Source organism: Hoplias malabaricus, chromosome 15 (assembly GCF_029633855.1).
Source record: "Hoplias malabaricus isolate fHopMal1 chromosome 15, fHopMal1.hap1, whole genome shotgun sequence".
NCBI classification, from domain to species: domain Eukaryota; kingdom Metazoa; phylum Chordata; class Actinopteri; order Characiformes; family Erythrinidae; genus Hoplias; species Hoplias malabaricus.
Genome location: NC_089814.1, coordinates 26,115,386 through 26,130,972, shown reverse-complemented (window position 1 = coordinate 26,130,972; position 15,587 = coordinate 26,115,386). Strand labels below are relative to the sequence as shown.

Here is a 15,587-nt window from a genome sequence, read left to right as displayed (position 1 = left end):
AGGGTCATGGTGGGTCCAGTGCCTACCCGGAATTACTGGGCGCAAGGCGGGAACACACCAATGGTTGGGGTGCCAGTCCTTCACAGAATTGTCAATCTACCTACCAACATGTGTTTTTGGATTGTGAGAGCATCTGGAGAAAACTCACACAAACATGGGGAGAACACATCAAACTCCTAATAGACAGTCACCTGGAATGAGTCTCGAACCCACATTCCCAGGGCCTTGGAGCTGTGTGACAGTACAGTGACACTACCTGCTGTGCCACTGTGCTGCCCGCCTTGTTATACATGTAGCAAATTCTGATTTAATACAAGATTTTTTTTAGACTGGACAGTGAGTGACATTCTTGAAAAACTCCAGCACCACCGCTGTGTCTGATCCACTAATACCAGAACAACACATTAATGCACCACCACGTCGGTATCACTGCAGCACTGAGATGGATCCACCATACACATCATACCTGTTCTGTGGGGGTCCTGACCACTGAAGAACAAAGTGAATCTAGACGAACAACACTGCGACTACAGTCTGTAATTGTAGAACTATGAAGTGCTTCTGTCTGAGAGAATGGAACATGTAGAAACAATGAGGTGGTCATAATGTTATGGTTGATAAGTGTATATAAATTGCTGCTGTGCTATGTATCATATCGAAAAAAATGAGTGATATATTTTGAAATGTTGAAAATTAAATGTGTGATATTGTTCGTTCTAGTGCTCAGTATCGTATCCTAAACTGGACAGTGAAATATAAATTGCCGGTTAGTGCTCGGCATCGTATCGAAAATGAAGTGAGTGATATATCGACGGTTAGTGTTTAGTATCGGTGGCGCTCCTTAAGGCGCGCGCGTCATTGTGCGCGTGTCCGCTGCAGAAAGCAGGGAGGAGGAACCGGGCGAGCGTCGGATCGGAAGAGACTCGCGCCCACACTCGTTTTATACTTGTTTTTTAATCTATCTGCGATACTTGGCGATCGAGAGACACCTCATCCAGCACGGTAAGAGATGGCAGGTGTGAAATATCGTGTGAGTTTGATGAGAAGGAGTTTATAACAGCGGCGGAGAGGCTGAACGTGTTGGAGTCGTCCTGCTGCTGTCTTTTAAAATGGCGGCCGGGCCGTTAGAGAAGCAGAGCGGCTGGGTGTGTGGCTCCGACTGAGGCCGGTTCAGGACCACCACGGTACTGCGGCCGAAAACACAATTCTACAACTCGAATAACGTTAGAGGACACAGGCTTGGAGATGTGATTGTTTCTTCTGGCTACAGGTTGACATTGTAACACGAAACAGAGGTCTTGTTCGAGTTTGTCTCTCCACCTTAAATGGTGCAGTAGTTAAGGTGGAACCGATAACTGGAATAAGAAGCCAACTTCGGCCTCGTCATTGTGGCGACATCGGAGGGTAACGGCCCGTACTTGGACTCAAGCTCGGTTTGGGTGTGTCCGTGGTTAACCTTTTTAATGTGGCTCTGTGTTTGGTGCCTGACTCGCCTCACTGCTGTTTGTTTGTTAGCGCTGTGGCTAACCGGAGCGCACCCTTCACTGTAGGATAGCGAACAAGGGCGTGTATAGGCGGTCTGTCCGTTAGCTTCATCATTTGCTTATAATAGCGTTAATGTTCTTTCAGATTCACATGTATATTTAATGTTAAAGCTTGTTATATGACTAGGCTTATTACCAAATCCCTAGCACGTTACTCAATATTTTCATGTTTTTCATGAAGTCAAGGTATCTTTAGCATTAACGTCTGGAGTGGTGATAACGTTAGATGCTGGCATTATGATTGTAAATGATCGTTATCGCAAAATATTCTGATGAACACAACCCGTTTTCTGTCTACATTGTGGGTATTGTCAGTGCTGTAAGACATTTGACTGTATGTTTCATTAAGGTCAGAGCATATTTGTCAGGTCTACATTTATTGCAGTAACAGTTACTCTATAAAAACCTCACTACTCATTTTCCAATGTCCCTTTTTTGAGTAAGATACTACCACTATATTGTGTATTGCAAAAGTGTCTATAAGTATAATGGATAATGTTTTGGTCACATTTCCAACCCTTGAAGAGATCCCCCTGTATGAGAATATTGGGCGCATATATATATATATTTTGTGTGTGTGTATGTATGTGTGTGTGATCCCCTTCCTGTCATTTTGATCCCCTAAAACAACCCTCTGTTCATCTAAATTAATTTTTTAGAAGATAGGTCCAAGGAAAAAAAAATCCCCTGATGAGTTAAGAGGCATAGATGTAACTCTACTCCCTTGACTTCATTCAGTGTGCGTGGACTTAAAGATATGCAATATGCTGATCTTCTACTCATTGAAAGCCCCACCCCATAAGTCGGTTGGTTCCTTAGTTTTGTGATGTAAGAAACAATGTCTGTTTAATCTGCCCCCCCTGTGCGAATTAATTTTAGTCACCTTTTGGCGAAGCTATTCTCTGTAAATATCATTAAAGTTATGGCTTGCATATTTAGAAATATTGTCAGTTCGCCTATTATGGAGTCTCCTGAGCCAACACAGGTCCTAATGTAATTACCCTGCAATTAAACTATCACAGTTGAGATAGGAGTGTGTGGACTGATCTCATGCTGACAATGACATGACAAATTCCATTCAGTGTAGACATATCATTCGCTTTCATTTCACTTAGTCCTAAATCATTTTGCATTTTGTTTTCAGCTCCTGTTTGGCCTTTTGGGTCTTTCATATTCTAAATCTAATTGAATATTAGACTTATCATACCATATACTGAACTCATATATTAAAGGGTTTTGACAGATTTTGTAGTAATCTGGTTGAAGTATCGCAACTTAGGCTGCAGTGTTTTACTAATTTTTAATTGATGTAATTCATAGAGATGTGACAAGAGGGTGTCCCACCCCCTAGTAATTCATTATTCTATGGATAGTAGTTGTGACCCACTTTATTTAATTTGCTGCTCAACTGTCACCATCTTTGCCCTTACAGGCGAGCACACTTAAGAAAAACTTCAAGACACCTTTTATGTTGGGCTTATCCTACCTTGCATAGTAAGGCCCTGGCCAATTCTAGGCCTAATCCTCTCATCCCTACTTGAGTACTTTAGACCAGACAATTGCTGCAACTGACTGTCAAAATGAAAGCCTTGATGTGCTCTGAGAAAATACATGCGTCAGGTTTTCGAAAAGGTTTTTGAGAAAGGGATTTACTGAACTATCTGTGTGGATACTGAATCTTTTTTTTTTTTTTTTTTTTTTTTTTTAGTGAAGAGTAGTGTTGGTGAGATTCACATTCAGCTTACTTGGTCTGTGTTTTTTTTTATTTTTTTATTATTTTTTTCTCTCTGTGCATATTGGATACATAAGCCTTCATCATTACACATACACACAAACACTCGTTTACAAGTGTGCTCATAGATTCAAACAGTGTAGTCCAGTAGCTTGTGGTTGAATTAAAGAAATGTCCTTCATATGGTTTAAAATTTTACAGCTCTTTTTGTGCTTATGTTTTGCAAATAATTTTCATCACAAATGTGTTGAATGTGCTCAGACTTATGATTCTGTTTTGCATACAGACCTAAGTAAATCTGTACTGGATCCTGTTACAGCTGTGTGCTCATGTTCTCGGTCTTGCCATCCAGATTTTTTATTTATTTATTATTATTTTTTTAATATAATAAAATCATATGCTTACATTTCTCTCTGTGTAGTAATTATATAGCCTAGCATTCATTATTTACACTGACAACAGTCCACTTCTAATTCTCTTTCCTCTGCCCACCCTTAACGCTAAGAAATTATGCCAAATAACTTACAATCTTCATGTTTTTACTCTTGCCTGATTGTCTAAGCAAGGCCTCTCGCTGTATTTCATATTCATGCCCATAGCGTGTGACCTTTTATAATTTTGAAGACAGTGTTCTACGTTCTCTCATAGTTGCTTTTCCACCAATGAGAAAAAGGAACGGTTCAAACCAAATTTGCACATTTTCAGTGTGAATCCACAGACACATAACTCCGCAGCATTTACACGTGTGTCATATTTCACTCTGATCTGAAAAAACTTTATAAACATTGACCCTGTCATGACTCTATTTATCTACGGCTCTGCTGCTGATGCTGTATTTAGCCACAGACATGGTGGAACCAAGTAGCCCAGCAACACCCCCTGCTGATGATGTGTCTTTGGTTCCCATCTGAACTAGTGACAACTGTGGCCAGTTTGCTGGAGAGAACGAAGGTTCCAAGAATCAGGAGAGGAACTAATTCAAAAAACAGTTCTTCTGGTGGAAAAGCACTATCGGTCATAGACTTGGTGAGAGACATTAGGATTCTCATCATGACCAGCTCAGACAAAGTGCTCTTGTTGAACTACAAAGTAGCAAATTTTGTATTTGCCAGCACTCTAGAGCTGTTCCAGTTCACAGGCCAACCTCCACAGCTTTGCGTATGCTAGATAAAGAGACAGAAATGTAGTCGCCATGTTCAAAGTTCACAGCCCAGCACCACTAATGGAATTAAAGACGGGCTATAAAGATTTATAGCTGGTGAACAGTGATGTCATGCCCTGTCAAGTGCTATTTGGATGCTTCCAGTCCTCAAAGGAGAGTTTGTAACTGAAAAATATAGTTGTTTTTAACATTTCTATACAGATTCGTTATTTTTTTTATTGGGGTTTGTTGTTCTTTGGAAAATGGCTGTAGGGAGCAAAGGTATTTTCCAGGTTTACACTCTTCTATTCAGCACTGTCTCTGCTTGTATAATAACAGCATGACCTGTTATCTTGGAGTTAAAGCTGGCACACCTGAGGATATGCAACCTTTGTGTATTGAAGGAGGTTACCACAGTTTACCTCATATTGCGTCAACTTAAAACACTGTTAATAAATATACATTTTTCACATGTTTCATCACATATGTTTTGGTCAGTTTCGCAAGTATAGCCATATTTGTTTGGAGCAATATATTAAAAAAAGTTCCAATATCTGAAAGCATAGCAGCTTGGATTTTATATTTTGTCTGCCTGTTGCGGGCCAGATTAGATATTTTTTACCTCTGCTCAGCTATTCTAGTGAGCACCCTCCAGATTAGCGAGGATATCGCAACCTTGCTGAGGGGATTAAAGCCATGTCTCCTCAACCCCTCCCCTCTGTTAGCCCACTCTATCAACACTTGGTTGTCTGAGGTCCATTCTAGTGGACCACCATCTTCTCTGGATTATCTGAGTGGATTTAAGATCCAGTCTACTGCAGTGCTCCAAGTCTGGTTTGAAAGAGCTTGGAGATGTGGTGGCAAAGCCTTGCTCTGTACCTTTGCACTGATTACAGTGTTACAGAAGTCTTTCAGAATGTGGATTGGAGAGCGAATGCAACTGGACAGTTATGACAAAATCAACTTGGTTTATTTTATGATTAACATATCCACAGATTTTTTTATCTTTTTTGTTGTTGTATGATTGTGGACTTTAGTCAGCTATCTTCAGTGGTGAAGGTAAACAGCATTTATAACATTAAATGCGATTAATCTCTCACTTTCTGTAGATGAACAGAAGATCACACTGTTGAAAGTCGTCTCTGCAGCTCTTCTCTCGTGTCTAGCCTAAGGAGACAGTGTGAACTGAACTTGTGACTGGAGAGCTGCAGGCGCTTGAGTGACGTCATTCCCTGAGAGTGCATCCCTCCTCCCCACTCTCCATCCTGTGAGGAGCTGCTGAGCTTGCTGAGGACCATCCACAGGCTCCCTGCCCGGGGCAGAGACAGCACCCCCACACACCAATCACAACCATGGTGCTGTCACAAAGACAGCGAGACGAACTGTGAGTTCTCATCCCGTTTCACCTCTTCACCCTCCCAACAAATGCAGAAAATGGATGGGCCAAAGCTGAAAATAAGAGGCGCTCCATAACATCTGTATATGTATAATGTGAACAAGCCAACCAATAATTCAAAATTTGACTGTCCATATTTATCAGCAGGGATATCTGATTTATTTCTTTTAAGCATGGTTTTATTTAAAGAGCAGTTATGGTGTAACCTTGCATATTCTTGCTGCTTTGTTTCCATTAAAATAAATAATTTATCACATACTCTGACTTAACTAATATGCTTGGAATTTAGCGTTAATATTCAAGTCTTCATATGAATGAGGTATAGAAGATTGGTTGATGATAATCTGACTCGCCTGGTCCTTTTTTTCATGTCTCAGCTGGCAAAGGGGGCTGCCATTAAATGAAAGCAGAGTGTGGGTGTGAATTCCTCCAATTGCAGTTGCAACCTAAAAATTATGGTCTCAGATGTGAGGTGCAGAAGTACATATATGACCAAAAGTTTGCTCCGAGATCATTAATGAAGTCAGGTGCTGGTGTTCAGTTATTTTATTTTGTTTTGTTTTTTATTCAATTTAATTTTATTTTTATATTATCTGACTCATCCCAAAGATTAGATGGTCCTCTGTCATTCCTGAGAGGTTCTACAGAAATTATACCCCTCTAGTTGGCCTGGGCAATAAAATGATAGCGATAAGTTAGTTCTTAAACGTGAACCATCAGGACACCACACAATGCACATTATTAGGCTTTACTAACACATCCCAACATGCTCCCATTTGCTACCAGTGACGTTCAAACAGCAAAACACCTGTAGAGTACTGCTGTCTCTTGAACAGGTTGTGATGGGACTGGGGATGAAAGGCACTGGAGGTTATCTGGAGCTGATGTTTAGTGCTGCACAGTGAATCATAGTGAATAAATTGTGGATATCTAATGTGGTTGTCTGCAGTGGTGTGAGCATAATGTTACAAAATGACACATGATATTACATAGAGTCCATCATGCAGTGTTGCACAATAAGTAATGTAATTAAAGTGTTAGCAACTGCTAAAGTTGAGCCGAGTGGAGTGATTGTGAGCTCATCTTGAGCAGCCAAAGTGCTGACTAGCTGATTAGCCTCAGCTAACAACAACATAAACATGGACATAAAGATGATAATACAGTCTCTAATGTACAGACCTCTTTAACATAAGTTTATTTACAGCTAGTGAGGAAGAAATGGTGATGAAATGGCTCTGCCTATGTTTAAACGTAGTTAAATGTAGTGTTTATTTGAAGTCTTCAGAGCAGAGCCTGCATACTGAACTGTGGAGATGTTTATATTTTAAGAATGTATTTATGATACAGATCACATTATTTTTGGTAAGAGAATCACATTTCAGTTCTGCAGTGTGTCACTTTCAACTGGGCGGGATTATCAAAATGTAAATTTACATAGCTCTAGTGAAACCTTTCCTTGTGGATATGAGTAATTTGCATTCTATGCAGGTGTATTGTGTTCTGAGATATATATATATATATATTTTACATTTTATATATTGATGATAATAAGCGCATTGACATTTTAAAAAAAAAAAAAAACATTTGGTTTATTCACACTATTTTTATAAAGATTTTCTTTATATTTTCTACAGATCAATATAGACCAAAATTTAATCACGATAAATTTTTCTATTTCACCCAGGACTCGCATTTCATGTATTTCTTTGGTGAATATATCAGGTGTGTATATCCAATATGGATAATTTTGTTGTTGGTATACATATTGAAACTGCAATGAGATCACGTGCAACAAACAACTTAAGAATTGTAAGGGCGCAAGACTGAGATCAAATTACCTTCCACATGCTTAGTGTGAGATGTGCTCTCTACTTTTCCTGATGACTGAGTCACTCACTCTCTCTCTCCAAAGCCACAGTTACCAACACCAGGGTGAATAAGGCTCGACAGGGGTTCTGACATCACTGGCTAAATTTAGTCATGTGGCAAACTCCATAAAATATTCACCACCTTCTCAAAAGTGCAAAGCTCATTTAGGTAATGATGGAGCCCTGGATGACATGGAGTATGTCTGTATGTGTCCATTTGTACGTGCTTGGTTTGCTGTGTTAGTTGGTGCCAAGGTTTGGCTGCGTTTCCTGCTGTGTCATTTGAGAATATTTCCATCTTGTGGCTGTGGGTCTGTAACTATGACAACAGTAGCACTGTTTTCCCCTCCTTGGCCTGGTTAGCATAGCCTGTATTTTTCATCTGTTTAGAGAAGGATGGTACGTTGTGGTAGCTAGTCTCACAAGCTCCAGATTAGAGTTGCTGATGCAGCTTAGACTTTACTTGTTCCTCCTCCTAATGTCTTCACTGAATGTTTTTTCCCCATTTGTTTACACTGATGAAATTCTCCATTAAGGATACAAAAGACAACTCTGAAGTTTTTTTCCTAGATGGAATCGTGCCTTGAATGCAGATGGTTTGGATCCTTGGGATGTTCTGTCAATACTTGCTTCAGAAGCCAGACATAATTGGGATAGACTTCTATTCACTAGACTTCCTTCACTACTAATTTTGTTAGTTCTGTAGGCCATCAATGGTCTCACACCTGGGGATTGGCCGAATTCTATCAGCTGTTTTAACAGAAACTGTTTCAGTTTGCCCTGCATTTTCCTCTGATAATGCCATCTACAAAAGATTATATTATTTGTATATTGCTATAATAAATGTCTAAATTTAAGCACCTGTGTTTGATCTGGTAAAAGATCCAGTATAAACCTGACTTGCGACCTCCACAGACCATTGGTCTGGTTATTTGTAGGTCGAGGTTTGAACACTTGAAAGGCTGCTATAGTTTACCATTTCTGCATAGAAATTGATAGATTACCAGGTGCGCTTCACGTGCGTGGTACTAAAGATGTGCCATGTGATGCGTGCGGTCCGTGTGAAAGGCTACACTGTTTAATATAGCAGGGTATATTGTGGCACATTTACTGCATCTAGTGTGAATCAACATTAGTATGTTTGTGTTTGCTAAACAAACTTTTCTCATTTCAGAAATCGAGCGATAGCGGATTATCTCCGTTCTAATGGCTATGAAGAGGCCTACTCTGTTTTTAAGAAGGAGGCGGAGTTAGATATGGTAAGATTTGTGCAATTCTCTAGTTTCAGTTGCTTAAGGTTAAACTACCTGCTCATGGGTCATTCTGTCTATTCTGACTCCCTTTCCACTTTTTGGTGGTGTGCAGAATGAAGAATTAGATAAGAAGTATGCAGGCCTATTGGAAAAGAAATGGACCTCTGTCATCAGATTACAAAAGAAGGTTAGTAGGTCTGCATTATTTAAAACACAAGCTATTAATAGATTTACACAATTTCCAGGTGTACAGCATAATCAGATGTTTGATATGCTTAACTATTGCGTATAAGTCAAGTATTACCCTTTTACTAATTGTTTACATCATTATATATACTGACCTGTTAATTTTTGGTCTAAGTAGTTGTTAGGACAGATTGTACATGAGTGTCATTCATGATGCTTGCTTCTTTTGCCAGATGTCACTTTTATTCCACTCAAACGGTTCTTGTCTTGTATTACTTGCCAAGGTGATGGAATTAGAGTCTAAGCTGAACGAGGCTAAAGAAGAGATCACTTTAGGAGGCCCTGTTGGACAGAAAAGGGACCCCAAAGAGTGGATCCCACGTCCCCCGGAGAAGTATGCACTCAGTGGCCACAGGAGTCCTGTCACACGTGTCATTTTCCACCCTGTCTTCAGCATTATGGTCTCTGCCTCAGAAGATGCTACTATCAAGGTGTGGTTTCCTATATATAAATTAAACCGAGAGACGTGCTGTTGTCACACAACAGTTTGTAAAGGACAGTGTGTGATGTGTTGCCAATATAGAATCATATTTGAGGTGTTTGGTTCTTGCAAGAAGAACGTGCTTTTGTGCCGAGTCACTGACTGTCTCCATGGTGAAGTTGTGATGCACTGGTTGCTTAGGGCAGCGGCACAGCCAGCAGTTATCTGGCCATCCATGCCCTTATGTGTCTATTAATTGAGCCTTTGTTTTATCCTTTGTCTCTCTTGATTTTAATCTCTGCCTGACGTTCCATTTAATTTAAAATCAGTCAGGAATCACTGCTGCTAATTGTAATTATTTATTTTTTCATTATAAGGACAAACCTTAGAGACTCTGAACCACACCCTTTTCATTAAAACGCTGGAGGCTTTTTCACCTACCCATTCTCTCTTTAGCGATCCTGTGACATTTCATAGCAAACAGCTTTCTAGGAAATGGAGGCGCTTCCTGACATTTTTAGGGTTTTGGGACAGTGATCTTTTGCAGCTGCATGTGTAATGATGTTCTGGAGGCATGAAGGTTGTGTTTTTAATTAAAACTTATTTTTTAAAGTCTGCTCCAGCAAAAGCTGTGTGACGTCCATCATTTGGAATGATAAATTGAAATATAGGGGGAAATGGACTACTTTTATGTTAACCATGTTTCAGTTGTTTCCATAATTGACATAGATGACTAAATAACTAAAACTTAAAACATTAAATTAATAAATGTGCATTATGATGACAGGAAACAAATTAGTTAACAAAAATGAGCACTGAGAGACCTGAACAAACAAAATGTCATAATTTCTTTGAACAGAAATGTGAATTTCTGCTTTTCTGGCTGGTGTTTGTGTGTAGGTGTGGGATTATGAGGCGGGAGATTTTGAACGTACTCTGAAGGGCCACACAGATTCTGTGCAGGACATATCCTTTGACCAAACTGGAAAGCTGCTTGCTTCCTGCTCAGCAGATATGACCATCAAACTCTGGGACTTCCAGGGCTTTGAGTGCATCCGGACAATGCACGGTGAGAGAACCACACTGTCAAAACAGAGTTAAGAAATTGATTTTAATATAGTTTTGTATAAAACACAATGGTCTCGAAAGTACAGATTTGTGGGGTTTACAACTTGCGTGGTAATAAGGTTTGTTTGGAGCAGGATTAGCAAATTTAAGGAGACGACTTTAATCCTCCCAGTTAGATAACTGGCATCCATTACCTCGGGTGGCTTAATTAAGTTGACAATTACTGTTACCTAAAAAGAAAAAAAAATGCAATGTCTTGTCTGATAATGTCTTTGTTTTATGTGTAACCTGACATTAAAAAGTGTAATACACTGTCATGTTGAATATTGCTGCCGTTGTGTTGTTGTGTAACTAAGGCAGCTTTGCTTGATTTGAAGGGAAAATAAATTCCTTTGTTTTCAAAAACATGGACATTTTCCGTATCTCTTAGGACATGACCACAACGTGTCATCAGTTGCCATCATGCCCAATGGTGATCATATAGTATCTGCCTCAAGGGATAAGACCATTAAAATGTGGGAGGTGGCCACTGGGTGAGTAGAGAAGGTTTTTGTTCCATTAGGCCAGTGATTGTAGACAACTGATTGTGTAATGGATTGCATAGTTCAGCCGGAAGAAAATAATACCTTTGCCATTCATACAAAGTCATGTTGCTGAGTATCTAGAATCAGCCATAATTTCAAATTCTTTCATTTACAAAATATGATCAGCCTTGAGGTATGGAGTTTTACAGTTAAGACATTGAAATATGTAGATTGTTTGTTGCCTTTGTGTATTTAAACTAGGGATGAGCATTCCAATTAATTTTTATATTTGAGTAACCATAACAGTTAATGAACGGTTAGTGTTGCATTGAACTTCTGGTATCTTTGTCATTTTAACATGACCAAGAACCGCCTACTACTGCAGGAACATTAATTTGACTTAAAAAAAAGATTGCAACTCTATGATTCACCTTGGACCAGTACCAGAGCCAATACAAACCAAAACACGGAAGTGTGTATACATGGATGTACATATAGCCAATCAGAATGCAGCTGGCAGAATCCTGATAATGAGGCCAGATTAGTCAACAATACAAACTGCAAAGCCACTTTTTCCAGTCATAGGCAAATGCTTTATTAAGCATATTAAGCCCCCACAGAGGCTCACTGTGGAGCAGTGTTCTTCCTGTGCAGTGTCATTAAGGACTCTTGTTAAGTCAGTGTTTAAATTTGAGTTTGGCAAAAGCTCCCTTCGTTTAGCCTTTCTGCCACCTTTTTGTTCATTAGTTTCTTAGCCTATCTCAGTTTCTTTAATACAAAATTAAGGGGCAGCATACCCTTCGCTGCAGTTTTTGCATTTAGTTGTGATTATTTCAGAGCAAGGGAATCGCTTTTTCATCGTCTGAAAGTAAACATCATCAATGACAAATGTTTATCTCATTTTCCCTCTACTGGATTAAGCAGCTGTGCAGAATATTTTAGTTTTCTAGTTTTGACTGAACATAGATCTTGTCAGACTGTTGTAAGCAAGTTTGGTATGGCACAGTGTGCAAACCACACTGTTTTATAATTCAAAGTGCTGCCATTCTTAATTTCTCTTTTTCACCTTCAAGTTTTCATGGTAATGGAGACTTGGATAGGGATTTCATAATTTAAAAAAGGACACTTAAACGTTTAACTCCAGTAAGAGTAACACTACATTTTGATATATAGATTTTTTTTAATATTTATTTATTTATTTTATTTATATATTTTTTATAATGCTAAATTTGGGTGTTATGTGAAAAGCTCAACGAACAGGCACACTTGGTCAGCACTACAGCAGAGTAGCAGCAGGGGAAAGCACTGGCAATATACTAATATTGGACCATGCCTACATCATTCGCAGAGAGCTCTGAGGATTGTTTCTTGGTCATTTTGAAGATAGATTTATCATATTTCTCTTTTGTATTTTTTATTTAAACTTTGCTGAATGTTAGACATAACACCACATTATACCAAACAAAAATTCTAAATGGGTTCCTAGGGGCTTTAAGTACTAATGTGCACTGGTACTGCAGATAGCCGTTTAAGTGTCTATTTTCAAATAATCCCTAAATAAAACAAATTCTAAAGTTCACAATGGGTTCCCAGGGGCTTTAATCAATATCTAAATACGTATAAACAGCTTAAATTAGGAAAAGAAGGTAGTTACTGTATAGACTGTTGGAGAACTAAGACTTCATCCATGGCTGTGGTATCTTGTAGATACTGTGTGAAGACATTCACTGGCCACAGGGAGTGGGTTAGAATGGTGAGGCCCAACCAGGACGGCACACTCTTGGCCAGCTGCTCCAATGACCAGACGGTGCGTGTGTGGGTGGCTGCCACTAAGGAGTGTAAAGCTGAGCTGCGGGAACATGAGCATGTGGTCGAGTGCATCTCCTGGGCTCCAGAGAGTGCACACCCAACCATACTGGAGGCCACTGGCTCTGAGGTTTGTGCCTGAGTGTATTTCCTGTCATGTAAGAAGTTTTAATGTACAGTAAAATGCATATTTTTCACATAGTGTAAATGGGGAAAATCACTTAATATTTATCCTATTCCTGTACTTGATGTAGAACAAGAAAAGTGGAAAGCCTGGCCCATTCCTTCTATCAGGATCCAGAGACAAGACCATTAAAATGTGGGATGTCAGTACTGGCATGTGCCTTATGACACTGGTGAGTTAACCTTGGCTCCTTAGTACCTTTTTGTTTTTCAACCCCAAATATTTCCATTTAAAACAGAACCTGAAACTGCACTATTTACTAGCAACAAGCTGGTGTTTATGCAGATGTACTTAATATTAATTTTCTGAATGATTGTACTTTTCTCTCCCTGACTCAGGTTGGCCATGATAACTGGGTGCGTGGAATGCTTTTCCACCCAGGGGGCAAGTTCATTGTGAGTTGTGCGGACGATAAAACCCTGCGTATCTGGGACTATAAGAACAAGCGCTGCATGAAGACCCTGAGTGCCCATGAACACTTTGTTACCTCTCTGGGTAAGATAGCACTGGTGCCATTGCCTAGCAACACTAAGATGAGCCCTTGTCCCTCTGACTCACCTACAAAAGGATTTTTTAAACTGTTGTAGAGCAGTGCACCTAGTTGCCATTGATTTGGAGCTTTGCTGACATACAGCAGCCCATCGCTGATTTCCTTGTCCTAACAGTAGAACATTATCCTCCTTGTAATGTGATTAGCAGCCATCGTTAGGGCAGTGTTGTTTAAATACTGCAATAATGAGTGTTGTTTTTTTTCCCCACAGATTTCCACAAGACCTCCCCCTATGTGGTGACGGGAAGTGTAGATCAAACAGTTAAAGTGTGGGAATGCCGCTGATCTCTCTTTGGCAGGGCCTACTGCCCTTTGCCTCTCCTCTATACCATCACTTTCCCTGCCTCGACACTTGTCCTTCAGGATGCACTCATCACCATGGCTACCACCCCATCCAGCTCTCTTCTAATACCTATTGTCCTTTTATGTAAATTATTCTGGATGTAGTTTGAGCTTATTAAATGTTACACAAGACACCCTCAGAAGGAGAGTAAAAAGTAAAAAAAAGAAAAAGCGTATTCTTGCATGGTGAATCCAAAACTTGTATACTGTTTAAAAAAACAAAAAACAAACAAAAAAACAAACAAACAAAAAAATAATACATTTTGCTTACCATCATCTAGAACCTTTTAAGGGTTTAAGAGCACCAGTGGTGCTCCAGCATCAAGCATCTTCTTACAGAAGGCAGAATGATCCTGTCTGGGGAGTTCAAATACAGGGCACTTCAACTACAGCCAATCTCATTTTTACGTTCCTTCTGATTTTGTTTTTATTTGTTTTGGTCCCCATCTAAAACGGTCAAATATCTTCACGGTTCCTTATATATGACATATTGTATGTGCTGCTTTTTTTTTTTTTAAGTCCCCGTTCCATTTTCAGTTAAAACAATTAAAGTCTGACTAGATTCATTCTTGTCCCCACATTCCCCCAAAGGACCTACATTCATGATGCGTTTTAGGTGCTTAATGCTATGTAATAATAATAAAATCTATATTGCGGTATTTTATTTGAAGTAGGTTTCATGCTAAATGTCTCTGACTCATACCTGAGAGGCATATGGCACAGATGCCCTCAGCGAATTAATGTAATCTTTCCTAAGTTTTAGGAGTCTGATCTGAGCTGTAAAAGGACACTCTGAGCCAAGGTTAGTAATGACAGGTTTGGCATAATGTTCCCTGCCAGATGAATTTGACTATGGCTTCAACTTCAAGTCCCAGCAAGTTTTGACAATGACGTCAGACAAGTTATGTCTTTTTGGCGAAACTAAAAATAGGCCAGATGAAAAAATAACAGGAAGACAAATCAGCAGTATGACCGGAACTGGCTTATTTAAGTGCACTTGTTGAAGGAGGAACACGGTGTGTGTAAAGCAGAATTTATACTTTTATTTGTTTATTTTTTTATATATATATATTTTTTCCCTATATTAAACACCTTGTGTCTCAGCCCTTTTCTTCACCGCTTGATTTTACCTTGATGGTCCAGACTACCCCTACAAAGAGGAAGAGAACACCACTTTGTTCAGAATCTTGTAATGGGCTTATTCACCTTTCCCGGAACAATTTAATGGATCAACCACGTTTATGTTTATCTGGGGCACTGCGTTCCATCTTCATTCCCACCACCACAGATGGCCTTGAAGAAGCTTTAGTAAACTAACCCTAAGGATCAAACTTGAGTTTCCTTGCCAGAACATGCTCGGTCTTTAGAGCATTTAGTAACTATTTAATTTTGAATCATTTCTTTTAACTAACCACCCATTCCTTATAGAAACTGTTGACTGCAAGATTATAGCTGTGGTCTCACTATCTGTGTGTGATTCTGCTGAAGGTGTCTCCATTGAAGAAAGGTTTT

The 15,587-nt window shown here is 39.4% G+C and overlaps 1 protein-coding gene across 1 annotated transcript; it reads left to right on the top strand.

Moving 5' to 3' along the window:
* Positions 1–865: 865 nt before the first annotated feature.
* Positions 866–15,140, top strand: pafah1b1b (platelet-activating factor acetylhydrolase 1b, regulatory subunit 1b). The gene is made up of 11 exons (XM_066645858.1): positions 866–1,002; positions 5,527–5,801; positions 8,856–8,940; positions 9,047–9,121; positions 9,405–9,611; positions 10,502–10,670; positions 11,100–11,202; positions 12,901–13,129; positions 13,254–13,355; positions 13,522–13,678; positions 13,945–15,140. The coding sequence occupies exons 2-11, from the start codon at positions 5,770–5,772 to the stop codon at positions 14,016–14,018; spliced, it is 1,233 nt and encodes a 410-aa protein (XP_066501955.1). The 5' UTR covers positions 866–1,002; positions 5,527–5,769; the 3' UTR covers positions 14,019–15,140.
* Positions 15,141–15,587: the final 447 nt, after the last annotated feature.